Source organism: Acanthopagrus latus, chromosome 23 (assembly GCF_904848185.1).
Source record: "Acanthopagrus latus isolate v.2019 chromosome 23, fAcaLat1.1, whole genome shotgun sequence".
Classification (NCBI taxonomy): domain Eukaryota; kingdom Metazoa; phylum Chordata; class Actinopteri; order Spariformes; family Sparidae; genus Acanthopagrus; species Acanthopagrus latus.
The window spans coordinates 6309726-6332332 of NC_051061.1; the positions used below are offsets into that span (position 1 = coordinate 6309726).

At 42.6% G+C, this 22607-nt stretch overlaps 2 protein-coding genes across 2 annotated transcripts; both read right to left on the reverse strand.

Moving 5' to 3' along the window:
• nol12 (nucleolar protein 12) lies at positions 1–2360 on the reverse strand. Its single transcript, XM_037087591.1, has 6 exons — positions 2162–2360; positions 1389–1494; positions 1238–1286; positions 992–1140; positions 756–838; positions 1–531 (listed from the first exon to the last, which is right to left on the reverse strand). The coding sequence occupies exons 1-6, from the start codon at positions 2269–2271 to the stop codon at positions 336–338; spliced, it is 693 nt and encodes a 230-aa protein (XP_036943486.1). The 5' UTR covers positions 2272–2360; the 3' UTR covers positions 1–335.
• A 1240-nt stretch (positions 2361–3600) lies between these two features.
• srebf2 (sterol regulatory element binding transcription factor 2) lies at positions 3601–22126 on the reverse strand. The gene is made up of 20 exons (XM_037089108.1): positions 21781–22126; positions 15560–15933; positions 14919–15105; positions 14654–14808; positions 14378–14530; positions 13985–14278; positions 13780–13894; positions 13222–13373; positions 12517–12721; positions 12213–12388; positions 11503–11752; positions 11197–11366; positions 10890–11061; positions 9670–9787; positions 9462–9571; positions 8863–8995; positions 8400–8571; positions 7616–7792; positions 6381–6492; positions 3601–6137 (listed from the first exon to the last, which is right to left on the reverse strand). Exons 1-20 carry the CDS (start codon positions 21869–21871, stop codon positions 5920–5922), a joined length of 3534 nt encoding a protein of 1177 aa, XP_036945003.1. The 5' UTR covers positions 21872–22126; the 3' UTR covers positions 3601–5919.
• Between the last annotated feature and the right edge of the window lie 481 nt (positions 22127–22607).

Genomic DNA, 22607 nt, shown 5'->3' on the forward strand with positions numbered 1-22607 from the left:
TCACTTACTAGCAGGATATATCTTTTATTTAATGAAGATTTCAGGAAATACAGTACAAATTGTTAACGTTTAAGAAATAACACTACAAAAAACAGCTTTGCTTTGAAAGACGTACAAATCTGAGCACAAGATTTCAGGGGGCGCTGGAAACATTAAGCGACGCCATGACAGACGGTCCAACATGGTCCGACAGTGATCGTCCACATCAGCTTGTGTTCATTTAACAATCTTCTCAGCATACACAAATCCTGTTGAAACACAGGAGCATAAATACTCCAATGTATTCACTTGTGAGACTCAGACACAGGAAGTCAATTCTCTTCACGGTTCACTCTTCACTCCTGATGATGCTCTCTTTTCCCAGTCTTTCGACGTCTCTGCCACTTGCTGGTCCTCCCAGCTCTGTTTTTACTCTCTGGGGCACCCTGTCTCTTGTCTGTCTGACGGCCCCGTCCTCCTCGGCCTTCCTGCTTCCCTTTCCTCTTCCTCTTGGTGGTGAAACTGTTGAGCGACGCAGTTAGGGAGCGGATCCTGAAGCGGAAAGGGAGAGAAAAAAATTAATGTAGCTGGACTGACAAATTGATGTACACAGCCATGATGTCACCACTGTATTATTGTGGCTTATAGCATATTTAGACCCATTTCATGACCCATTCAACCTTTAAAAAGGTATATATGGATAGTGATACAAAAGTATTGAATTTATGACCATGATCTAATTAGTGCTCATAGACCTACATGATGTAGAAGCTTACTTTTTATTCATGATTGGATTCCCGGCTTTTCTTGGCATTGCTGTTGTCTGCTCCTCCTCTTCCTCCCTCCCCTCCCCATTATCCTTTGAAAGAAGAGCAGTGTTAATGGTGTTATAATCCCATCAGTATCATTTGTAGTATCAAATACTTTCAGAGCAACCAAACAGAGCCTGGAGCAATATAATTTAGTTGGAAAATAATAAAGGAGTGATGAACGATGAAGTTGAACTGTTTACCTGGCAAGCTGCAGGCCCAAGCAGGTGAGCCCCTGTGAGGTCAAGATCACTGATGGTCGTAACGGTGACGGTGTGGTTGGGGTGATCGTACTGCACAGACTCTGTTGTGTTGGTTATAACGTCTTCCAGATCATCTTCTTCGGCGGCCTCTGAGAGACGGGATCAAATGAGGGGGAAAAAAATAAACAATCAGCGCAGATCCTCAGGTGTTACCGATCAGCAAAATTACATTTGCTTTGAACTCACCAAGAGCATCGGTCCTCTCCTTCAGCATCTTTATGTATTCCTTATGCCTCTGAAAGCAGACGGCCAAACACATGAGGATGTGCTCACACGGTTCAAGGTGTGTCGACCCAAAACAGGTTTTTAACGCCGCACTCTTGCACTTTACACTTACCTCTTCTCTGACTCTGATCTGTTCTTCCTTGATTTTCTTCCGAATTTCTGCCTCGGCTGCTTTTCTCCTTTCCACCTTTCGCTTATGGAAACCAGTTAAATACTCCCTGACAGGGCAGAAGAGGAAGAAGCTTAAGGAACCAGTCTTCTTTCTCAAGTTTCTGCATGTTTGTGCAGCATAAAGGACACACGTAACAACTCAGATAACCATCGTGATCAGCCAGGCATATTGCGTTGTATGCTATAGCAACTAACACAAATTTAAAAAAATAACACAAAGTAATTATTGATTGTGTAGAGGGGATTCAATAACTAAGTAATACCTAATGAGAGATGTCAATAATCATCATGTAAAGCTGACTGGTACCTTGATAGTAGTCATACTGCACACACTTGACGTGTGCTGTTGTTTTGTAAAGACTTGTTTTGTAATGCTCTAATGCTATAACTTATACACGGTGCATATTGATCGTTTGCTAAAATACAAATAAACAAAACAAAGACCAAGATAGCAAGATAAGTTTTTTCTTTGGTTTCAGCATTATTAAGTGTTTTTTCAATTCGAGTCTAATTCTGTAAAGGCTGGTGTTGGTTTATACGTCATAAAGATAACGTAATAGTAACACAAGTTGTGGATAATGTTTCAGCAATTTATATGACTAAAATAACTAGTAGGAGGCTCATGCTAACCTGATACTGGAGCAGTTCTGAGACAGCTAACGCAAACATGCTAACAAACATCTGTTATCTGTTAAAAGCTGTAGATTAACTTACTGTCTGTCTTTGTCGTCAAACGTTACGATGCACTTGTTTTCTCTTTTCTTGGATCCCGGCTTGAATTTTCCCTTTTTGGACCCATTATTGGGCTTTTTTGTATTTTTCATGTTGTACACGTGAGTTGGGTTTTCCCTACACTTCCGGCTTCTGTGTTTACGGGGCACGTCACCAAGGATCGTCCGACTGCAAACATGCAGAGGAAGCATTAACAGTTCCGCACACGATGATCATGTAGGACACAGACGTGTCATACAAACCCTTGTGTTGAGAATCGGTGGAAGAAATCTTCAGATCTTTCACCTAGCTCAAAATAACAATACCACAGTGGGGAAATACTTAAATCATAAGTAAAGGCTCTGGCAAAAGAAGGAAACTATTAGTATCAAAATATATTCATACTTTTACCAGTTTTACGTATTATTCATGTATCTCCACACTGTGCTATTGTCATTTTAAACTAAGATCTGATTAGAATCAAAATACAGATACAAGTTAAAGTACCCATTATGTAAAATGCAATTTATTTTCAATCATGTTTAATTATAATCATTGATGTATTGATATGTAGCCTATGTTATTGCAGCTGATAGTTCAAGTTTTTTTTGTTTGTTTTTTTTTTACTATATATACTGCTAGTTTACTTATGAATTTCACCCTGTGGAGCATCTTATCCTTAATATACACAAGATATCTTAACATAATATCAGGCTGATTATATTTTAAGATTATATTATTAATCCGATTCTGCAAAATAACGTGCGATTTTAAATAAATGCAATGGAATAAAAAGTATATTCTTCAGGAGAAAGCAGCAGAAAATACAAATACATAATAAGTTCAAATACTTTATCATTGTACTGAAGTAAGGTACTTAAGGGAATGTACTCTTTCCACCACTGGCTTTAAAAGGTGCCATGGCTCTTGTAACTTCAGGATCCATGCAGTCTTGAACTGCATTATCTGTTACAAGCATGTTGTATTTGATACCAGGTCCCCATATGTGGAGATGATGATAGACTATGATTCCCAATCAAATGTTAGTCTGTATTCATGTTGATATTTCCTAATTGGTACTGCTCTGACACCTCTGTGGTGATCAGCTGTTCTCCACTCCCTTCAGTGGCAGCAACCTATGTATGTATCCAGGCATGCACCACCTGTCTGTGAACTGCTGGGAGTGTTTCATTAAGACTGAGGTGTCCAGTGTTCATCACTCAGCCACACAGTGTGTGAAAGAGGAAACCAGTCGACTTCACACAGCCGTTGTTATCAGATTTACACTGACCTTCACACTCCCACTCCCACCCACATCATGAAACATGAAAGGTGGTCTTCTCTCTTTTCTTCTGTTTCAGTGCTTGTATTTCCTACAGTATATTACACATCCACAAACAGTATGAGGCTTTTACCACTGAAAGATTAAACACGCCAACCACTGCAATGTGTCGTTTTATTATAAAAACAAACATCAAAATGAACAAAGAAATTCAGACAAAGAAACACATTGAGGGGAAAGACAAAAGAAAAAAAAAATTGTAACATAATTCTAATGATAGCAAAATCTTCAGCCTGCTGATGGCTGGTTGAGCATTGCTTTCTTTTCCTGCACACTTTTACCAGTCAGGAAAGATCAACTAAACTGATATATTATCAGCATTTTCATGACTCTATTTCAAAACTCAAGTTGACCTGGAAGACAGAGTTCTGAAAATTTCTAAAAGCATACACTTGTTTGCTTGTATCTTTAAAACAGCAGAGAAATGACGGCGTGTACCAAAGAAAGAGTGATTCTAAAATCTCAAGCTATTTGTTTAAATGTGGGCTTTACTTCTTCAATAAAATACACAACATCTATTAGAGATTCTCCCGCCAACAGTTCCTGACCCTAGGCTGCTTGTATCGATATAAAACAATAACAATGACATAACTGCAAAACTGCTCCCTTCCCCCAATAAAGAGCATTTATATTAATATCACATTACCATTAAATAAGATTCAGAGCACAGAAAGAGGAATGACGAAAAATTGCTGTATCGCGAATAAGTCGATAATTACAAATAAAAAGCAAACTGGACAAAGAATTCACAAAGATACAACCTCTCCATCATTCCAAACATGATGAAACATAATAAAATATCTGATATAACATCAAGGCCATTTTGCTTGAGAGCTTTACATCATAGGTGGAGATCACTTCCAAGAAATGCCCTTCTTCACTTTTACCAGATCATTTTCACCGAGATATACCTCAAGTGATCCACCGCCCAACATCATATTATCGAGATGACGTGTATCTGACGCTCACTGCCTGTGGGCTCTAAAGATGGCTTTTTGCAAAGACTGGACCGCAGGAGCCTTCACAGATGTTATACTTTCTTTTCTGCTGCGAAAGCCATCATGACTTGTGACTGACCGCAGCCACTGTTCTGATTGTATGGTATCATTTTAAAGGTGAGGCAGCTGACCTCGCTCTCCAGGTCAGAGCTTCAGACCATCACGGTGCATCCTATGATGTTTCTCCTCCTCCTCTCAGGCAGTGAATAAGGACTTCCTGTTTTAATCTACTTCTGTTTATCTGGCTATGTACAACCTATATACAATCACACTGTGAGTTTGTATGCACTTACTTTAACACATAATATGTATATGCATCTGTGTGAGTGTGTATTTGAGTTTTTAGGTAGCCATTTTTAAATCGTCCCGTGATTGGCTGCTTCCCTCTGCTGTATAGACATTCCCCAAATCCAGCCATTTTTCCTTGTTTCTTGCAAGTGTGTCAGCAAGTAAGCTGTCTGTCATCCTCTCGGCAAACATCCAGTCAAGTACTGCTGCATCCTAAAGTCTAAATAAAGCAGCCCAGGAGGGTTCAATTACAAAGATGCTGCGCTGTGTTGAAGCACAAGCATCACTTCGAATGGTCACTTAATTCAAATCCAGGATAACTGACATGGTGCTTAAGTATTCTATTTTGCTCCACAGCACAATGCTAGCATTGCACAGTGTTATGAGGTAGATAAGAAGAAACACTACTCAGCACTGTATGGTTAAAAGCAAGCTCGTCTGCCTGTCTGCAGTCTGCAGCCACGCTTAACAGACTTGTCTACTCTTAATTGAGCCTTGCAATATCAATGAGACATTGCACATTTATTGCCACACTCACATTGCAGTGTGCCAATAGTGATTGTACAGCTGGGTATCCCACAGCTAATCAATGCACTGCTGCATTGTATTAATTTAAACAGCTATCAGATAATGGTTTCCCTTTGGGGCCTATTAAACCTGATTTTCCTTGTTGTTGTTGTTGTTGTTGTTGTTGTGTAGCACTGTTTGAATTGAGGCAGTTAGCCAGCAGAGTATCATTAATGTCCAGAAGGTGGCATGATTGTGCTGCAACAATAAAAGCAAAGTATTAAAAGAGCCTTCTTCAAGTGTTTTAGCGGCTGTGTAGATATAGGGCTGAGAGCTTGATGTAGCTGTGACAGTAAAATTATCAGCTGTATGTGTGTGAGAGCAGTGTGGCAGTTTGAAGTGTCTTTATATCCATGGTCTTTTGTCTCTATGAGGGTGTGAATGGGTGAGAAATTATAGGATTACATGTTGTTGGTGGATGAGTTGCCTGGTTCACATCTTTGTATTTATTAGAGAAAATTACCGAGTTCATTGTTCCGTTGAGTAGCCCTAATCTGTGTATGTATGTGTGTGTGTGTATGTGTGTGTGTGTGTGTGTGTGTGTGTGTGTGTGTGTGCGCGCGCGTTCAGGAGGCAGCGATGGTCGTGCCTCCGCTGAGGCGTAGCAGGATCTGCTGACAGTCCTGCAGGGACCGCCGGTCTCCCACACGCTCCAGGGTGCGCTTGGCCTCGGCCAGCAGGCGGGCACGGTGCCCGGGCGGGGTTAGCAGAGGCATGGGCAGGTGGCGGCAGGCCAGGAGGATGGCGTGAGCCCTCTCCCTCTCACCCAGGACGCACTCACCGTCTGACAGCAGCAGGAAGAGAGGAGGAAAAGAAGGAGAAAGTTAAGCGTCCATTACCTTCTGGTATGTGTGTGTGTGTGTGAATAAATTGTTTCCTCTAGGAAAGTTGTGTCCGTTTTGCCGTTATTAGTTACTATTAAAAATGACCACAGGGAAACTGGTCCTGAGCCAGCAGGAGGAGGAACACTCTGAGTGAGTATGTTTTACTTAAAAGCAATACGTGAAAATCAGTTTAAACTTCTAACCGGCTGTATAGGCGCTGTGTGTCCTGCGCCGGAGGTTGTGCTCCAGCAGCTGGTGTGTGCGTGTGGGACTGGCACCAGCCATCAGCCTCACTGTGGTCTCATGAAGAAACACCTGCAGGAAAAAAAAAATAAATAAAAAAATAAAAACGCACGTCAGGGACACAATTAGTTACCATCAAGGATTTCCAGGTGTTTGTCTCAGTGATGTTGAACCAGAAAAACACTCATTTACTTGCATCATTTCAGCCCCCACACAGTATACTACAGGGGATATACATCAACAAGTCTACGTTCAGTGGAGCCTTTCATACACTTTCTTGCACAAAACCATGAGTGAGTATCTCTCATGAGTGAGTCAGTCGTCTCACAACAGGAACACTTAAAGTAATGCAGTTCATGTGGAGTCTTGCTCAAGCCAAAATATAACAAACGATCGCAGGCTGCTGTGAAAGCAGTAGTTGTTAAAGACCCCCTGGCTACAGTAATGAATACTCCAGTAAATCTTACAAGTGTGATTGATGATATGTTAAGTGCAGTGAGATTTCTGCAGCTGGTATGAGTAGGAGAACTCGATTTTCACGGCTAATACAGTAACTGTATTAGCTGTCCCCAGGTGATTTACAGGCTTATTATTAGTGCAGCGCAGAGTTTTTCTTATTAACACAAGAAAAACACTTGGGGATGTGACTTGCCAGCAGCAACATATTGAGTGTTTTATTACATTTAAATAAAGCTTGTTACAGCTTCACATATCTGGAGAGTTGCCTGCTTTTCAGGGTTCCATTAAAAATCTGATTCATTCAATTATAAAATGTTTGTTTAGTTTCTCTGAAAGCTCGACAGTGACGGTTTATTTAAAGCCATGTCTTGGGTTATAATGACTTGTTGGAATTTCTCCATATTTGTGAGATTTGAAGAGATATATGCACCAATAAATCTATCAAAAACACAAATCTACTGATTAATCTCGCCAAGTTGTCGGTCTCTGGAAATACAGTATGTTCAAGGTCAGAATTATGATGGCACTAACATGGCACTTATCTAGTATGTCCCTGGCTCTTGTTGTGAGCCGTACATATGTGGTAGCAACCGAATGCAGGATAAGGAAAGACATTTCCAAATTTGCACTTACACCAATGTTTCTCCAGCTCATCCTGTTCTCACCATTTACTCCACTGACTGTAACCTTTTGCTGATTCATGAACATATCTGACTTGATCAAGTCTTGGATGTACCTTGTGTTGCGCCTGTCTGTAGCACTGTGTGAGCTTTCTGAGCGCGCTGAGGTCCCTCTGGAAACCAGCCAACTGGGACCCATGGGCGGGGCCAGGTTCTCCATTGCTGCTGCCTCCTCGCTGCCATAAACTGGTCCTCAAGGTCAGCAGGAGGTCACAGACCAGGAGCTCCACTCCCTTGGATGGGAAAGAAGACAAAGATTAGAGTGATTAAAGTCAGATACAGATTATTTGAATATTTGCTGTTCATTGTATACAATGGTTGATTTCAGTTTTTAAGACATGCATTTCCATTTCAACTGCAACCTACCCAGGATCACCAACCCCCATCACTCGAAGTTTACCTCACCAAACATGCATGTCAAAATTTTTTAAAAAGGTAACAGCAGGAAATTGAGCTGGGGTGTGTAGCGGGTGTGTGCAGATCGGGGAGGCCTCTGTGCTGCACTGCAGACACATTGCACTCGACTTCAGGATCATGCAATGCAACTACAATGCACCACAGCCACCTCCTTCCACCCACACTGCGCACACACACAACACACACACACACATACACAGCCCCATGTCAGCCTGCCCTGGCCCCAACTGAGCATGCAGTGTGTGTGTATACATGATGAAACCCTGAAGGCATTGACCTTCTGAAACATACAGCAGGTTTCCGCCATTTATATATGTGTGCAAGACAGCAGACAAGATTATGTAAGAAAGAAAAGCCCAGAGCAGATCTGAAGGGATAATGGTGCCAGTGCAGAGAGTGTTTGAACAGATTCTTGTACACTACCTTGTTCAGCCAGTTTCCAGACTGGGCAAGAGGCACTGAGACGCTGGAGCGCAGGTAGCTGCTGGCTCTGTCACAGTGGGACAGGCAGGCTACTGCCCCCTCTCCCTTCAGAGGGGAGAGACTCATCTGAACTGACTTGCAAAGCAGCAGCACAGCCTTGGGCAGTGGGTGGCTACAACAGAGAGGAGAGAGAGTAACACAGTGGATGGTTACTGTTGTTTCTTTTCAACAAAGATAAATGTTTTTATCATTATTATTCTCATTGAACTTAGATGTTTGGAATCTACAGAAATGAGTCGACAGTTTTCAGACAATCCTGTGCAAGCAATGTTTCTGAATCCAGATGGAGATTATTTGAGAGATGCTGCACTTTGAGCAGCTCAACAATGTTTATTCTAGTATCTGTATTGTTGTTTGTTTTGTCAGATTTTAGATGAGAGGAAACAAGTATTACTTCACTTACTCAAGAGTGTGTAGAGCCCTCGGCATTCGCTCTGCTTCTGCCAACAGTGACCTCACTGCGACATCATCGCCCTGTAGCCAGTGCACGGCAGCCTTCAGGACCAAAGCCCACCAACGGCTCACAGGGTCACCGACTGGCACGAAGAGGAGAAGAATTTGTGCAGAGAGAAAAAATAAATATCAAAATAAGAGCCTGGATGGACGTTTCTGGAGCATTGTTGTGGCTGTAAAAGCTTTTTCTGGTCACGGTTTGATTGTCGAATGAGAAAAGATTCCCGTCTTTTTGTCTCTTCTCCATTTCTCCTGCTACTGAAAGCTTAACATCTAATTAACATCACCTTAACGGATCATTAATGTGTTCATAGCCATTATAAGTCATTTGCCACCACAAATCAATGACTGCAAGTGTAATCTGTTATAATACAAAGTTAATCCCAAAGGTGGTTGCCATTGTGCTGCAAATGGAGCAAGAAAATCCATTTACGTTGACAGTTATGTCTGTGATGGTTATGTGGTTAATCAAACAGCTCTGCCCACACAAACATCCGATGTGATTCATGCGTTCTATTGGGCAGGGTTGTTTAATCATGCCGTTAATACCTGGAGTAGTGGTGTGACTGGGAGGAGTTGAAAAAGGAGGAGGAGGGGAGGGAGAGTCCTCTGTACAGCTGTTCAATAACTGGAGGAACTCCAGGGCACTGGAAAACTCCCTGAAAGAGAAAAAGAAAGATGAAGAAAGAGGTTTACAGATCCAGAATCATTACTTCACATTAAACTGTCAGGAACATTGTTCGCACCACTGCCCTACCCAGAGTCATTGTGGCGTTTGCCTCCTTCAGAGTCGCTCTGCGGCTGTATGAGGGTGTGAACGGCTCTTTCCAAAAGCTTCCTGCAGAAGCAGCGGTGCAGCTGGGCTATAGGGTCAGCTGGAGAAAATCAAAAGGGAAACAATTTGATCACAGCATGCAGCAGACATTCTTCAACTTATTTTTAAGGTTCTGAACTGCCCTGCACAACCAAAGAACTGCAATATTCAACACAATGCAACAAAGATCTGGAGCCAATTTTGCCAGCATGATTCAGTGTCACATCCATTCATGAATTTCCTGCCGTCTTTCTCAGGCGCGTGGCAGTACTCTAAGCAGGGATGTCCTCACGACCATCTAGCCATCAATAACATTTTCAAGCTTCTCCTGGGGATTTCTGGGGCGCTCCCAAGATTAATGAGATCTATAATCTCTCCAGCATCTTCTGGTTCTACACTGGGTCCTGCTACCAGTTGGACATGTCTGGAAAAACCTCCAAAGGAAGGCGCCCAGGAGGCCTTCTGATCAGATGCTTGAACCACTTTAACTGGCTACTGTGGACATAAAGCAGCAGCAGATCTACTCTGTGCTCTCTCCAGATATTTGAGCTCCTCACACAGCCTCTGAGGGTAAGCCAAGCCACCCTGCAGAGGAAACTCAGCCACTTGTATGTGTGATCTCATTCTTTCGGTCACTGGCCAAAGCTCATGAGGGTCTTAATGTGAACTGACTGCTAAATAAAGAGCTTTGTTGTCAGGCAGTCCGATACAACACCTGGATCACTGCTGTTGCTGCACCAACCCGCCCGTCCATCTCCTGCTCTATTTAACTCCCAGGATACTTATTATACCTAATTATTACCCAAGTGGAACTGTTTTGGTGCCGAATGGAGAATATCTCGTTTGAAGTTAGAATTGGAGTGATACTTTGAAAATGTTACACTACTGTTAAGTCTCTATAGAAAGTTAGTCTTGTAGTATGATTAGGCCTTCTTTAAAAAGGAGTATTTCTTTGCCATTAAGAGCGATGGTCTTTTAATGTATTTTCACATTAAGCCCTGTGAGGCTTTGTGATAGAAATGCATGATGTTATGAGTTTATCTTGTGTTACAAAAAACGTACTTTACCTCGTTTTGGAGTTTAAATAAGAACAAATATGACATAAAAGTAAAAATATAAGGAGCGAAACAGATCATGTGCCAACTCGTTCATTTCCGACATACCTGGGTCTCTCTGAGAAGTGTACACTCCGTCGGTGCTCTCGGACTTCACTGACCAATCACAACTCAGGAAGAACTGCCTGCCCAATGGGGTGAAAAGCCAGCGCAGGCAGTCAGGGATCGGCTTTGTCTCTGACTGGTTGGCCACACTCTCGGCACAACTCAACAGATAACCCTGCAGGACAGACACAGGAGAAAAGATGCAGATGATGGACAGTAAACTCATCCAAAGTAAAACAGATATCATGAAATCAGCCACCTCCTCTGTGAGATAAACTGGATCAATGATGGGACACTGTAAGAGACTTACAGGTAGAAAGGAGAGGTGGTGGCCCAGCACAGTGCGCAGGGCTGTTGCGGCAGTGACATACATCTGGGTGAGCTGGGCGGGGGCCATTTTGCCTTGGGCGCTCTCGCTGAGGTTGACAGCACTCAGAGACAGAGACAAAGCCCACAGGCTGCTGCGCTGAGGCAGCTTTCCTGAAGAGAAAGAACAGACGCTGTGTTTGTACATCATGGAACTTAAGCATGAAATGAAGCACAAAATTGATTTGTTATCATGAATGTCATGTGGTTGTGATGTCTTCTGTCAGCCAGCTTTATTCTCAACACTCACCTGTGAGTTGAAGCTGGCTCAGCCGGTGGTAAACAAGTGCCGCGTCCTTGGCACTAGTCCTAGCTTCTTCCCCCTCATGCTTCCCCCTAACCTGGTGAACGAGCCAGCCCAGGGGTGTTGGACGATGCAAGAAGTAGCGAATCATGTTCCAGGACAGCGAGCAGACCAGGTCCAGATTGGTTGAGGGAAGAGCTCTGGTCAAGACGGACAGGCATGTTTCTAAACTGGCCATCGCTGCTGTGTAATCTCCCTGCAGGAGAGAGGAGACAGCGTAAATAGTAAGATAATCGGTATTCAGTGAAAACTGAAAGAAAAGAAGTCGAGAGGTGCGTTGAAGGCCATGACTCAGATATGAAAACAATTTGAACAGGCGCTAAAAATAAACCCATGCAGGAATCAGGCAGACATCAAAACAGTAAGAATCAAAGAAAACTGGTGAAATGCACTTAAATAAGTGTGAGAACATCTTATCTAATTCTCCTGGCACAAATAAAAATGGGAAAAAGTGGAATTACTATTTACAAAGATATATGAAAAGTGCATAGTGTGATCATTTGTCTTACATTTGGGTATTTGGATATCTTTGCAATCTCACTCTTTCTCGAGAAGCTTCTTTTACACAAAATAATCTTAAGCAAGGGAAGGTACATATAGTACACATATGATTCCATGTGTCTTTCTTGGTTTGTTTAAGGCTGATCTTTACGCACCCTGTTTAGATGGAGGTCAGCTTGTTTCCGGTGCCTCCAGAACGACACAGATTTTGGCGAGTGGAGGGGTGTGACGGGCTCCCACAGGTAAAGCACCCTGACGCAACCCCACACAGCTCCCACCCCGCTCAGCACCCACACCATCACCCACGGCAACAGGCACCGAAGCCAGGATGCTGGAGGATGAGAGGTAAACATGCAGTTAGGTCACTATGCTTTTTAGAATATCTGTGTCACAAATTCAATCATGAATTATAGACTTTCAAGATGTGTCATGAACCCTGATAAACAGCACCCTGCTCACCAAAGTCTTGTGTGTGACTCGGGAACCAGACCAGCGTTCTCGATGGCCCGTGGCCTGGAGAAAAGTTGGGGCTCCCTGAGGCCTCAGAACCCAACAAAGACGGCAGCGGGTTTAGGGACAGACAGAAGAAGGTCAGGGCGCAGAGGAGCAGTCGAGAGCGGTCCATCACTCCGACCGAGGAGGGAGAGTCTGGCTCACTCTTCAACTGAGAGACGGAAAGAGACACACAGAACAGGTTCACAAAACTGGCTAATTACGCTTAACGTCTGTAGATTCATTCACAGTCGTGTCACTTATCAACTTATATGAAACACCTTGTACACCTTTGGCAACAATGGATTTAATGACTTCTTTTTAAACCCCCCTCCCTTGTAAAATGAAAAATAAATCTAAAATTTCTTGACCCGTCCTCACAATAATCTATAGGGGGAGGAGGTGTGACTGAATGAACTACTGATACTCTAACAACTATCTCTGGTGTGAGGAAAACCTCCGAACAACAGCACAAAATAACTACAAGTTAAAAATAGTGCATTCACTTTGAACTGTGACTGTCCTTCCTGCCACCTACATTAATACACATCTAATCAGCCTGTTAACAACTCTGGTCCAGGTTGGAACAAACACGGTTGATGATGATCACCCCCTGCAGAAAACAGAAAAGGGACATAAAGAATGTGTGTGATGCTGCCTTTGTGCGTTTACCTGTTCGTGATCCAGTAATGGGCTGCCTGGCTCTGAGTCCACACAGTAAGGAGAGAACTGGGACGGGGAACCAGAACCAGACTCCGAGGCTGGAGGTGACATCATTACGATTTCCTGTTTAAGCTCCACATCTTCAGGCAGCGTCACTGGCTCTGAGATAGAGAGAGAAACTCAACTTTTTACAGATCCGCTCTGCTCAGAAGTTTGTATTGGGCAATATCTCCACTGCAGTTCTGTGGCTGTTAGACCAGTGCTCATTAAATTGATACAAATATCCAGTTAGAGAGAGCATTTGGAATGTGACTACAACACATCGCCCTGATGCATCTTATTAGAAGACGCCCTAAAGAGTTCACCTTCAGATATTGGCTCTGATGGATGCGCACCAACGGAACAATTGTTCTTCAGACGGTGCATCGGATAAATTGGATTAGATTATCTTTAATCATCAAGCCATGCACAAGCCAGTTGTTTAAGACCACATTGTCAATTTTGCTCTGAATGCAAACAAGACTGTTAGAGTTCTAGTTGAGATGAGCTACACCCTAAATCACTTACTGTTCTTCTGGTTGGCCATCTTAAGGGCCAGGTTCTCCTGTCGTAGTTTGTGGTTGACCTGCTGCAGATACTTGATGTAATCAATGGCCTTCCTCAACACTCCTGACTTATGCATCTGTGAACAAACACACAAAGGAGGAAATGTGAGGATGTGAATCAAGAGGATTCCTTTACAGATCTAAACACTGAAACAACTGAAACAAACCTTGGCATCATTGCCCATGACCAGATCTCTCAGCTCCACGATCTTGTCGTTGATGGAGGAGCGGTACCTCTTCTCAATGATGTTGTGGGTCGTCCTCCTCTCGCCCTCCTTCACCACTCCTCCCGGGCCCACTCCTCCTCCCATCCCCTGGCCTTGATCCATGTTTGATCTGGCTCCATTTGTGCAGTGTGAAGAGCCCGGCTGTAGCTGTTTGATCGGCAGCTTGTCTCCTCCTCCTCCTCCTCCACCCATCATGACAGGGACGGTGGTCAGGATGTTGCTACTCATCAGTGTCTGGGAAAAAAAAATAATAGCAGTAGATTAGATTCCTGATTTTTCTTTTTTTTGTTGTGAACCAGTTAATAATCCAAAATTTTAATATTAGCTGTATACCGGGACTTGAAGAGCTGTGTTCTGGATGGGCGTGGTCAAGGTGGTGATCCCTGTGGGGCTCTGCATGGTGGACAGCACCTGTGTGCCATCTGGTTTGAGTGTGGTCAGAACAAGTGAGTCTGTCTTCAGAATCTGAGGCTGCTGGACCAGAACCTGATGACAACATGTTTAACAGTCAATGTGAGGCTCTCATATCATTTTGTCAATTGCAAATCTGAATCATTTTCTGAAAGTAGAAGCTGTGAGTAAAACAATGGTGAGGCAGCATACAGGTACCTGCTGCACCTGCTGTTGCATAGTGTGGACTGTGGTAGGCGCTGTGGAGAGAGTCTGGATTGTCTGACCAGACGGTGTCAGAACGCGCTGGTGCTGAATGGTCATCGGTTGAAGCTGTGGCGACGTCACAATGCTCTGCACCTGTGGTTGAAGGACTGGTGATCGGGGACAAGGCGGTGCATAATTTGTCAGTCGAATTATGACGTGCATACCATATCATCATTGCAATAACATCTCATCATTAAAAGATGGACTCTTTACTCACCTTGGAAACTAGGAGCATGGCTCTGGTGGCAGATGACAGGACTCTGGATCAAACGTCCACCGTTAGGGGTGATCATCACAGTTTGTGCTGCCTGGGTCTGGATGGGTAGGGGTGTTTGGTTGTGGGTCTGAACCAGAGTGTGGACCGGGAAGCTATGGGTCTGCATGGGGATCCCCTGGGTGTGCATCTGCATTTAAATGAAAACAAAAAATAGTTTCATCACAATCTGTATTTCTCCCTGAGAGGCGATTAAACTTTAATGCACTATAAGACAGTCGATCTTCCTTTATTGATATACGGTTTTAGGAAAAAGGTAATTCACTCAAGACGATAAACTATGTCTGTCAGGCTGACTACAGTTTTGCTGACATGTGCAGTGCTGTTCGTGAGGGTGCTGAGCTGGATATTATATTTCATAGACTGTCGGTACTATTTTTTCTACTGTCAGGAAAGGCTTTTTTAGTTTGTCTGGCACACCAACAGAAAATGAATCCACATTGTATACACAACAGACAGCTTTTAATATGCTACATAACAGTGCAGACACACATCTAGTAGAACAAGTGGTAGAATAATAAAACTTGGTTATTTAAAATAAGGGATTTGCGTGTGAAAGTGTTGTCAGATAGCTGATACTCTACCTGAATGGTGGGCTGGGCCGTCTGCTGCGGCTGGATGGGTTGAACCAGTTGTGGCCTCGGCTGTAGGAGTGGGGGGCTGCGGGTCACCTGCTGCTGCTGCTGCCCTGAGGAGGCAATGGTGGGGGAGGGTGTCTGGGCGGGGGTGAGGGGAGGGGTGAGGGGTAGAGACTGGGGGGAGAGTGTCTGAACATTGGAGCTCTGGTAGACAGCTGGGGTCAGTGTCTGGGGAGGTTTGGGGGTTTGAGGGGTCTGAGGGGTTTGAACGGCAGGTCGTGGGGCGGTGTTGGCGCCACTGCTCTGTGTAGAGCCTGCTGAGGTCATCTGGTCCTCAAACAGGTCTGGGAAGTCCTGGTTACTGACAAACTGAAGCATCTCTGAGGAGACAGAGAGACAGAACAGACATTACAAAAGAGCTTTTAGGACCGCTCTGCAATTGTTACAATTTTAAGTCAGTAACTAGTTCACGGTTCTACAGCTGAAATATGTCAAGAAAGTTCAATGATAAAGAACAAAATAACAAAGGTTATTTCAGTAAGAGCAGAGTGTGATTAATGTGGTGACACTTATAGATCAACATATGGCAACACAATCCTACTCCCATTTTTCAATTGTACAGTGACAATTACTTGACTATCTTTACGCTCAGGCTGCGCCCGATATTACAGAACCAGGAGGTAATAATCTGCATATTTCACAATTGTCCTTGAGAGAGCTCTTTAACTGAAACTAAAGTCGCAGCTTGGATGTGTGAATGCTATTATCTGATAACAGATAAGACCAAAGAAGATTAGAGAAGTCCATTGACAGGCCTTGAATCGGCCTACCTCAGAAACAGCTACTGTCCTGGTCATAAATCAGTACAATGACTGTACAGAAATCAAAGGCCTTCAAACGGATAGCCTTGAAAATGTCTGCAGAAAGAAAACTGGAACAGGCTAGAAAGCACAGCAGCACCGAGCTCTCTGATGGATGGATGGATGGACAAATGGCACTATAATGAAGATGAATGTGCACTGTGCTCTTATCATGCTAAATGCCACCTAATGACATTCAATAAATGGTTCCTTCCATACAGTAGCAATACAGAATATATTATGACAATATACACTCATCTTCCAGTGCACCTTCAATTTTTTCTAACCTTGTTGATAAAAACATGTTTGATTTTTGCACCAATTACGTATAATCATTTCAGCCTGTTAACTAAAATTATAGAGTATAACATTTTCTTAATTGAATCTCTAAAAACAATCACAGTGTATGGAAATAAATATCTGTCACAGTATGAAGCTATGAATACCATGAAACAAGATTGTTTTTTCTAACTCGCTCATCCTTATTTGGTGTGAACTTCTCTTGTTCATGGTTGTCCTTGATAGCTATGAGAGAAAAGCAGTTTGCCAAAGAACGCATTACTTTGGAAAACACGGTGTCTCTCGTGGTCTCACAGGACTTTGGAATCTCAAGACGCTTGACAACAGCCTGACAGGGTCCACGTGGTGTGAGCTTACCTGGTTGATCTATATCACTGATAGTATGTATGGGCTCAGTGATCAGGGTCAATGAAGTGTCAATAAACAGAGCCTGCAGCCTTGAACTTAGTCCTACCATTCAACCAGACAATCCAACAGACCACATTCAACAACTGCTTCAGTGTGAACTGAAATCACCACACAGACCAGCACTGATGAAAGCATTTATACTATTCTCAAAGGGGAAAACTGTCACAGATGACCATAACTGCTGAGTCAGAGACAGTACAAGTCAAGCATGAATCTGCCTTGCTTTATATGCATGCTAATGTTTAATTAATGTTTAATTAATTGCTGATAAGAATTTAATCAAAAATGTATTAACCAACAATTACAGATGGGCACAAATACATTATATAGTATATTGTTACAAAGAGCACCATCAAATATATCCAACGTAAAATGCAAAACACTGGCATGAAAAAAGCTATCTAATTAAAACAGAAGTAATATGTTATCTAAAAAAACATAAGACAACATACATAGTCAGTGACTTGTGCACAAAAAGCTGACAAAAAAAACAATTCTGTCATCTTTTTTTCCTCTTTTTCTATTATTTTTGCCTACTATGGACTAGAAATCTGAAATACATTTAAAATGTTCACAATTCATGCTATAATGAAATGTGATGAAGTAAGCACGTCCTACTTTAGTCATTTGACCCTTATACATTTGCTATGTTTCTGTCTTAGTTTAGAGCTGCAGGAGGCACATTTTGTACTGTTACTGTATTTTTGTCATCATCATGATATCAGATTTTACAGTCAGTACAACATAGAAAGGACTAGGATACCAGAATAGATGATGCAAATTGAGACAGAGATTCTCTAGAGATCAAGCAATTGTCAAATCCAATATTTATCTTTCAGAATTGGAGAGGGTTTTTTTTTGGTCTGTTTGGGTTCTCAAGTTTTTCTAGTTATTGTGTGTAATGGACAAAGCTGGAGGTCCTCCCCCTGACCTCCTATTGCCCCAAGTCATTATTTCAAACTGGCTCATTTTGGTGGCTGTCTTCCCCAAACAACTAAGGGTTATAGTAAAATGTAAATGTGTCCCGCTACTAGGTAAGATCAACATAAAGATGGAAAGATGGTCTCCACTTCATCTACCACTGTGGGGTAAAGTTTATATTATTAAGATGAACTGTACTCCCCAAAGTGATTTATCTCCTCAGATCTCCATTCCATTTGTATTCTCCCAGTTGTAATACTTGAAACAATTTCATATTCTCTGTAAAATAAAGAATTACGGAATGGCAAAAGGCCAAAAATACATCCAGGCAGACTACAGACACCTGCAGTTGACGGCTTGGTCCTCCAAAATCTGCAGTTCTATTATCATTGTTCTTACCTGAGGCACCTGTCACACTGGGCACTCTCCCAGAGAGAGAATCCCGGTGGTATACAATAGAACAGTCAGTCATGCACCTCTTTTCCCTCATTATTATTTCTACCTGCTACAATGCTAGCAAATGCCCACACCCACCCCATCATCTCACACTTGCAGTGAATCTGGAGGAAAGCGTCTCATCCATCTCAAATCAACCCATACTTTAGTCCGTCCTCTGGTATATGGGACCACACTAAACTCTTTGTTGGTCATCCCGTAAATGGGGGGAGTATCCTTATATCATTCAACAATTTGATTGAACAATTTAGGCAATAATCCATTTTTCCAGATATCTCCAATTAAAGACAACTCCTTGTCAGTACTTTCGGCTCGACACTTACTCCTTCTCAGTGCTGAGACAGTGCTGACTTCATTAAGTAGATGTTGCATATGGCTGCGACAGGACATGGGGCTTCCCACTGTTACTCCATGCTTAGAAATAAACCTGGTCAAAATGACTGGAATTCTTGTTATCATTTTTATGTCTGTTTGACTGTGTTATTAGGTTTTTTTCTGTGATGTGGTTTCTATGTTTATGGATAAAAAAAACAAAACAAACTCTAAATGATAAAATGCACTATTTCCGCTTTGACATAGTCAGTTCTTAAATAAAAGTACTGGAGTAAAAAGTTCAATGTTTGCCTCCAGAATAATGGTGGATGATGGTATAATGTAGCAGAAAATAAAAATACTCAAGTGAAATTCAAGGATCTCGACATGGTATAGTACAGTAATGTACTTTGAACCCCATCAATGGTTAATCTACATTTTGACACTGAATTTGATTTTTTTTTTTTTTTATTGCGAATGTATATGGGTTCCAATACAGGCCATCAGTCTTATAAATGTTTATTAAATCATATTGGCCCAGAAAAAACACATCAGCCAATCCCTAATTCTCACAAACATGACATCATCAAGCATTCTCATCTTTGTCAGCAACAGCAGGCAACTTCCTGTCACCCCTGGCTGTCTGTCCTGATGTTTCAATACACTGCATGAAACAATTAATGTGGTTGCGTATATAGCTTTCTCTTTATCATGAACGTAACAAGTGATTTAATCAAGAGCCTCATTGTACAAACTGGCAAAACAAGGATGGTAATTCCTGGGATGGTACTTATGACTGTGGGTGTGACTTCTGTTGACACTGAGAGGTAGGCAGTAAGACAAGGACATAAGCAGTGGCAGTACTTCCTTAATTCTGAACACTGGTTAACAGATATTCATAAAGGCATAAACTAGAACAATAAAGATTCAAGTTCAGAATATACAGAATTGCCCCTTCAAGCTAAAGTGCTGATTGAAAATACAATCAAATATGAACATAAACTGGCCTTTCTGCTTCTGGGCTTTTACAGGCCTGTCCTTCACATCTAACACACACGCACACACATACACACGTTTTCACACACATTATGTTGGCAGACACACTAACACATGAACTTGTACCCCTCCATAGGGGGCAGACTGTTCATGACAGACAGGACAAAGCTGCCCTGAGCCCCCACAGATTCAGACAAGCTGACACAAAGGGTAAATCCATCAAAGGGGGACAGTTTCCTCGGCTGCTCAGCCGCGCAAAGAAAACAGGTTATATAACCAGATTCACAGTTGCTAAGAGAATAATTGGGGAAGAAGAATGTTCTAGATGAATATAGGTTCAAGTGCATGAGCCCTTACATGGGCCTCTTACAGGGGCCTCGTAGACCTTACACTAAATGGGCTCATCTGAAGAACAAAGGTTCAATATCTCTAAGGGTCTACAGCAAAGCAGCGGCTGCACAGCAGAGTGATGAGACCCACCATTGCAAGATCTGATAGAGGCTCAGGTGATTTAAAATTAGTATCATGAAATCCAAAATTCTTCAGCACATCTTTAGGGAGATGCTGACTTATATTTCCATGAAAATAGTCAATTTTTCCTGATGAGAAAATTGTATTAAATTTATTAGCTGTGGACCAAACAGAGACTGGGTGAAGCGAACCTCAAGTGTGTGCTCTCTTTATTGCAGCCTGGCTGTGAATTCATCAGTCAAACCATTTGTCAATTCTCTCGATCTCACCCTCGCACACAATCTGTACATTCCTCTCTTTTGACACAATGATTAAGTGGGATTACATAACTGTGTGTGTGTGTGTGACTGTGTTGGGGGAGCTGTCTGCTCATTCATCCCAAGGGCCCCCCTTTGGAAAGAGAATTAACACCAGACACCAAAAGCAAGTGGAGTGTCAGAAATGTTTCATAAGCCTGGTGAAGTATCGTCAATGGTGGCTAGGTACCATCTGTTATACCGTCTTGTTGTCTGAGGATGATTATTATAAAACACACCGCCCACCATGGACAGCAGACAGAAAGATATGATAGCTCACCTCACACTGTCTGACACCACATAAACACACATGGCTTCATCAGTCCAGTCTGGTGACTTAGCATTCAGTAAAATTCCACCCTAATGGAAATCTGGTGACTCTGCGCTGGTCAGCGTAGCATCAAAATCCCTGTCCTTTCACTGTGTGCCAAGGGGTGAAACTTGTTTTGATAAGAGGGAGATTGGATCATGGATGCCGTTTGCTCACTGACTGCCCGCCTGCTGAGTGCAGAATTGGGTCTTTACAGAGATGTTGTTTGTCCAAGCTGAATACATCTTGACATGGAAGTATAAATAACTGTTTCTGAATGATTCATCTTATGGCCCTACAGTTACAACAAACTTGACGAGCAACTCCCACTCTTGTGGTCTCCCTCTTCCCTGCCCACATCCACAGCCTCCTGCTAAATAACACCTCTTACTGTTTCCCCAGCTCTACTTCATGGGAAAAAAACAAAAAACAAAAAACAGTGTGCCTACTGGACTCACAACAGACTCACTACAGACTGCATAACAACACCTTAAAGATGTTGCATTGTACAAGTATAGATGGAGTAAAAGGGTGATGTGACAAATCAGCCTCCAAAAGTCATAATTTCCAAATGTCATGCGCACATTTAAAAATAGAACTGACGTAGGTAAATAACAGACACATCTGTGTAAAGCCTGTCATTTTTCTCGCTTATTAGAATGTAAGAGAGTGTGAAGATATTGACTTCCCTTTTGAAACCAACAGAATCGTGATTACTTTGAACCCTAAAGTTTGAGCCTTGTGCTCCCTCCTCATAAATGAAAAGCAGACTACCTGCGCTCCTTCCGCTCGGCAGGGTGAGCATCTCACGGTGCTGTCAGACTGAGCGGAAACAGGCCAGCACTAAGTTAGGAACCAACAACACTTGACACCTTAAGCTGTGCCAGAACTACTCACCGTCGATGTCTCCCAAAGTGAATTCGTCTCCTAATTCCGCCAAAGTCGTGTCCATGTTCTCCATGGTGGAGATGTACTCTCCGCTGTCCATCCTGTCTGTCAGCACCTCGCCTCCCCGGCTGTCACCGGAGGGTTGCGGGAGAAAGGCGAGAAGAACCGCAGGCTATTCGCTCCAGCGACGCCTCCGAGACACTTATCTGATCGTCGAGATTATTCTCTCAGGGAATTGCCGTAGGACAACAGCCGAGCCTCGAGAGAGGCACACTTCTTCGACGATAAACTCATTCACATCGGTTTATGCCTAAGACGACGCCATTTTGTTTTACGCTCATTACGTCATTCACAAACAGACTCTGTCGCCCAAAGCGGCCTCTGATTGGCCCAAACCTAGCTGTTGTTGTCATGAGACCAGTCATCATCATCCAATGACAAGGTCGCATTTGCCGTGGTCTGATAGTACGTCAACCATCAGAAGCTCCTGGGCTATTTGAATAAACCGCGCCCCCCCCACACCTTCATGAATAAAGTGAACGTCATTAGGCAAATCACCACTTTAGAAAGAGTGAGGTTATACAGAAACTTTTCAATGAATAAAAAGAATAAGTAGTAATAGATATGCATTTCTCTGCTTTAATGTAATACTTCTGACATTGTGATAAATTATTTCTTACTTGCAGATTAAATATTTATCACCACCTTCACGAATACAACTATTCATTTCAAGTTATTAGGTTTTACATGAAGAAGTAGCAACAGTGCAGACAAAAATATTCCATAAAAATGTTTTACTTAGGAACAAAAATGTCTGTCCAATACACTTACATTTG

Bases quoted from the DNA above. Each gene is read 5' to 3' on its own strand.
- nol12 (XM_037087591.1), bottom strand. From the start codon at position 2,271: ATGAAAAATACAAAAAAGCCCAATAATGGGTCCAAAAAGGGAAAATTC. The intron at 1,287-1,388 runs GTAAGTGTAAAG...GTCTGCTTTCAG, and splicing joins AGATCAGAGTCAGAGAAGAG to AGGCATAAGGAATACATAAA. The intron at 1,141-1,237 runs GTGAGTTCAAAG...CCCGTCTCTCAG, and splicing joins GGAGAGGACCGATGCTCTTG to AGGCCGCCGAAGAAGATGAT.
- srebf2 (XM_037089108.1), bottom strand. From the start codon at position 21,871: ATGGACAGCGGAGAGTACATCTCCACCATGGAGAACATGGACACGACT. The intron at 11,753-12,212 runs GTGCGTAAAGAT...TCTCTCCTGCAG, and splicing joins CTGACCTCCATCTAAACAGG to GGAGATTACACAGCAGCGAT. The intron at 9,572-9,669 runs GTAGGGCAGTGG...TTTCTCTTTCAG, and splicing joins AAACGCCACAATGACTCTGG to GGAGTTTTCCAGTGCCCTGG.